The 4,473-nt window shown below is 43.9% G+C and overlaps 1 protein-coding gene across 1 annotated transcript; it reads right to left on the reverse strand.

Annotated features, from left to right (window-relative positions):
* Positions 1–1,398: 1,398 nt before the first annotated feature.
* LOC103906947 (taste receptor type 2 member 9-like) lies at positions 1,399–2,351 on the reverse strand. The gene is given in 2 exon segments (XM_009289010.1): positions 1,399–1,730; positions 1,733–2,351. Coding segments are annotated over 2 exon segments (951 nt in total).
* Positions 2,352–4,473: the final 2,122 nt, after the last annotated feature.

Raw genomic sequence — 4,473 nt, forward strand, 5'->3', positions numbered from 1 at the left:
GCGGGGGATATGGGGAATGGGAGTCTGTCAATGACAGTTCCTCTCTGCCATTCCTTCCTCCTCACACTTTTCCACTGCTCCAGTGTGGGTCCCCTCCATGGTCTGCAGCCCTTCAGGCTAAACCTGCTCGAGCATGGGTCCTCCGTGGGCATTAGTTCTTGTAATGAGAATCTGCTCGAGCATGGGCTCTCTGCAGGTGGCAGTTCCTTCAGGAAATATCCACCTTGCTCTGGCACAGGGTCCTCCGTGGGCTGCAGTGTAGGTATCTGCTCCAGTGTGGTCCTCTCCACAGGCTTCAGGGAAATACCTCCGTCACCATGGTCCTCTCCATGGGCTGCAGGGGAATCCCTGCTCCGGCACCTAGAGCACCTCCTCCCTTTCCTTCTCTGAGCCTGTTTCTTGCAGGACTGTTTCTCACAATTTTCTTCACTCCTCACTGCCGGGCAGTGTTTTTGCCATTTCTCAAATATATTTTCCCAGAGGAGCCACAAGCATCACTGCTGGGCCTGAGCTTGTCCTGCGGTGGGCCCATTGGAGCCGGCTGGAACTAGCTTTCCCCGGCACAGGGCAGCCTTGACCTTGCCTCACAGAGATCCCCCTGGACCTCCCAGCTGCCAGCCCCTGGCACGAACACCCCGTACATCTGCCCATGGTCACTGTGAGATGAAAGCATGACTTTATTCCACACTGCACTTTGCACAAAACCCGCCTTCCTCAGTGTTTTACCGAGCCAGAGTCCATCAGTAAAAGGAGATCTTGTAAAAAAATAAAAGCAGAGCAGGAGAGCAGTTGCACAGAAGAGGGGAAATCATGTTTTTGCATGAAGTGGGGCAGAGAGAGGACACATAAAGCTGGCGAGGGAAGTGGGCTCTCCACCCCACTTGTCCACCCCAAGGCCATTTCTGCGTTGCTGTTTATGTCAGTAACCACCTCTGGTGAATAACAGTGATCAACATATTCACACATAAGTTATAAACCAATGCAAGATAGTGATACAACCCATAATACTACAAAGTACACGGCCACAGCAGAAATAAATGTAAAACAGAATAGATATAAATATGTTGTTTGATTAAGTCATTTCAATCAGCAAACACCAAAGCATTTTTAGAAGGTTTGCAGTATTGTTATTCCCCTTTTGCAGCTAGCCCATGTACAAGGTCTAAATTACTCTGTTATTGACAATAATTTAACTCAAAGAATTGTCTAAATCAAATTATAATAATACTTTATTTAACTTATAATTTAATTCAAAGAATTTTAATGACGTTTTCTTAACTTAGATGGTGAAGATAGAACATCTGTATCATCTACACTGGCTGGAGAGCTGCATTAAATTACTTGATTTTATAATAAAATATCGACAATTTTAATGGGCACCAGCTTTTATTACAGTTCCTACCTCATGCAAACCCTGCACTTCACACAGGGCAGAGTCCTTAGCAGTGCCTTTTCCAGTTTGGGGTTGCTGAAAATCAGAATAAGGGAAGGAACAGCCGGAAAAGCATACTGAAATACTAAAATGAGAAATGTCACAGGATTTTCCTTCTTCGTGGCATAACTCAATGTCAAGACCAAACATGTAAAGTTAATGCTGTAAATGAAGAAGAAGGACAGAATAGATTTTGTGGCTTTGATATGGACATCCATGCTGAGGTTCTTCACTGAGTTTGTCTGCATCTTGCATTTGTGTCTCCAGAGAGAAAAGAGGAGGAGAAGGGCCGAATGATTACTGCTGTGAATGTGGCAGTAAATCCAAAGCTGCTGATAAAAAAAATAGGGAAAAAATGTTCATCCATTCTGACACTCAGTTTCCAGAAATTTCCTAGGGTGGTGGAATTGGGGTTGTTACAGCGTGCTTCATCGGTGATGTTGTAGACAAAGATGCAGATGACCAGGGATAAAAGCACTGAACCCAACAGCAGCCATGGCACGATCCTGTCAATTTTTACGTTCAGGTAGATGAAAAAGATGTGCCTGAAATTTGCAATTTTTGTACAATAAAAACCACAAAGACAGGCAGAAACCCACAAGTTGGAAGAATTTAAAACGTTTTGAATAACTGCAGGTAGTTGGGGTACAGGGTGAACGTAAAAGCACCAGGGATAAATTATTCAAAGAAAGGAATATATCCATGTGATGCATAAATATCAAAACCTGAAGCATCCCAGAAACAGCAAGACCTTCTCATTAGAGTTAAAGATTTTCTTTCTGACCCAAGCAATACAAAGCACAGAAACAACGACAGTGTTTATCCACGTGCCAGCAAATGCCTGAAGTGTGATGATGACCATAGCCATGGCATCGTATAAAGTGGCATTAAATTTATCTTGAGAGTAACAGGCTTCCATCCTCCAAGATGGGTAGCAGTGCTGTGCTGGAAAAGTAGGTTGTTGCACCAATGCTTAACGCAGGTTAGCAGCCGCTGTTCCCTGAGTGTCACGTACGGAAACAGGAGCTTTACAGAGCTGGTGGTGGTGGGGATTTTGGTGCTGCTCCTATTCAGAGCAGGGCAGGTGCAGGAATGTAAATGTGCTGGGTATTCCCTTGCCTGGTATCAGTGTCAGTCTTCAATATTTGAATTTCAGTTCAGAAGAGCTGTGTTGGTGACACAGACAATGTAGATGTTTTTCTGCAGTGGACAATGTTGTGATTTAGTGACTGCCCCATGTTTGATCACTCTCAGGATCCACGATCTGGGTTCTTCTGTCCCTTTGTTGCCTATGATGCTCACGCGGAGGGGGGTGCTCAGCAAAGCACAGTCAGGGGAGTCACTGTCCTCTTTCATCCGAGACTCCAGGAGCTGCAAAATTCAACCAAGATGCTGGAAACTGGAGTTCATTTTGATCCTCCACGGGGACTGAAATCCATGTGAGTTTTCCCAATGGTAATGCCTTAATTGTAAGTGAAGACCCACATGGTAGGGGGAGGGCATTGAAGGAAAAGCAGGACTTTCTTTTAAAGGTTTAAGTTGAAGCACATAGAGGAAAATGGCAAAAATAAGCATGAGTCCCTGTGCCAGGGTTCAAAACTCATCTGCTAGCAATGGGAAGAGTTTTAGGGATAGGACCATGCTGGGTTCCCACCACACTGAAATATCCTCAAGCTTCCAAATGACTTTAAGTCCTGAAAACTGTGTTTTTTTAACAGGCAAGGTGTGTTAAGCTCTGCAGGGCATGGGCTGCCAATAGACTTTGGGTTTGTACAGGACCTTGCAGATTGGACCTTGCACACTGGACCTTGCACATTGGGACCACAGTTACCAACTAGATCTTGGCTGATGCTGTGGCGTAAATTAAATCACAACAAATAGCTATATAGCTACAAGAAATACACCACCAGCATTTTCTCTCTTCAGAATGATGCACTTGTTCCTGGGGGATATAAATGCAAGCACTACTCTTTGAATATTATTATCACATGCTCCTGTTTGCATTTTTTTGCTAAGGACCTTGCTACAGCATTAACACATTGAAATGTTTTTACAGAAGGCCTGGAGTTCATCTCAACAACAAAACATGGTACCTACCACATGTTCCCATGAAATTCATTCAGATAGTCCAGTGGCTTTTAATAAAAGTTCTAGTGAGATCTTCACTACTCTCTATTCTTCATATTGCCTAGAAAATATCAATGTCATAGCTAGGTTTGGATGCGGTCATTCAAAAATATTATGGATCATTTAAAACCAGTCATGCTTGACTGAGATGACGTTAGCGATAGTCACTGCACTTATGGATGGATATTGTCTATGGATATTGTCTGGAAGCTCAAAAGAGAATTGCTTAAGGGAAACAGCCCACTTCTCTGGGGCTAAAAATGCAAAAATGCAAGAAGCCAGATGATCTCCGGGTCCTTTAGACCTGCAAAAAGTCAGGAGTGAAGTCGTCAAACTGTGATGGTGATCAGACTCCTCTCGTGTGTGTGTGAAGAGCAACCTTATGGGTGCTGGACACAACGCTGCTGGCCTGCAGCAGGTATAAGTAAGAAGCAGCATTTAATGAATCCCTCACTTCTCTGTATCTCATTTGCCATCACCTTCATGTCTAAAGAGGGTGGAAGTTTTACGGACTGGGTGGCAAGGAGGCAAATCTGTTCCTTTTGTTTGGTCTATGCCCTCAAGTCCAGGAGTCAGGGCTGGCTTGTGCCAGCTGGCCATTAGTGGATTTTCTTCCCCTGAAAGTTGTGTTTCAGGAGGCTGATTTGGCAGTTTCTCTCCCTGTAACCCCCATTCTGCTGCTCCTGTGACAGGTGGGCTGGGAACTGATGGTTGCTTTTTGGTGAATTCAGTTTGTTTCCTCTCTTGCAGCCCCGGTTTTGTGGGGTGGTTTTATGGGTTTATGGGTTTTATGGTTTTATGGGATGGTTTGCGATTGTCCTGGTTTCAGCAGGGATAGAGTTATATTATTATTATTATTATTATTATTATTATTATTATTATTATTGTTGTTGTTGTTGTTGTTGTTATTGTTA

This window comes from Aptenodytes forsteri, unplaced genomic scaffold (assembly GCF_000699145.1).
Source record: "Aptenodytes forsteri isolate BGI_AS27 unplaced genomic scaffold, ASM69914v1 Scaffold57, whole genome shotgun sequence".
In the NCBI taxonomy this organism is placed as follows: domain Eukaryota; kingdom Metazoa; phylum Chordata; class Aves; order Sphenisciformes; family Spheniscidae; genus Aptenodytes; species Aptenodytes forsteri.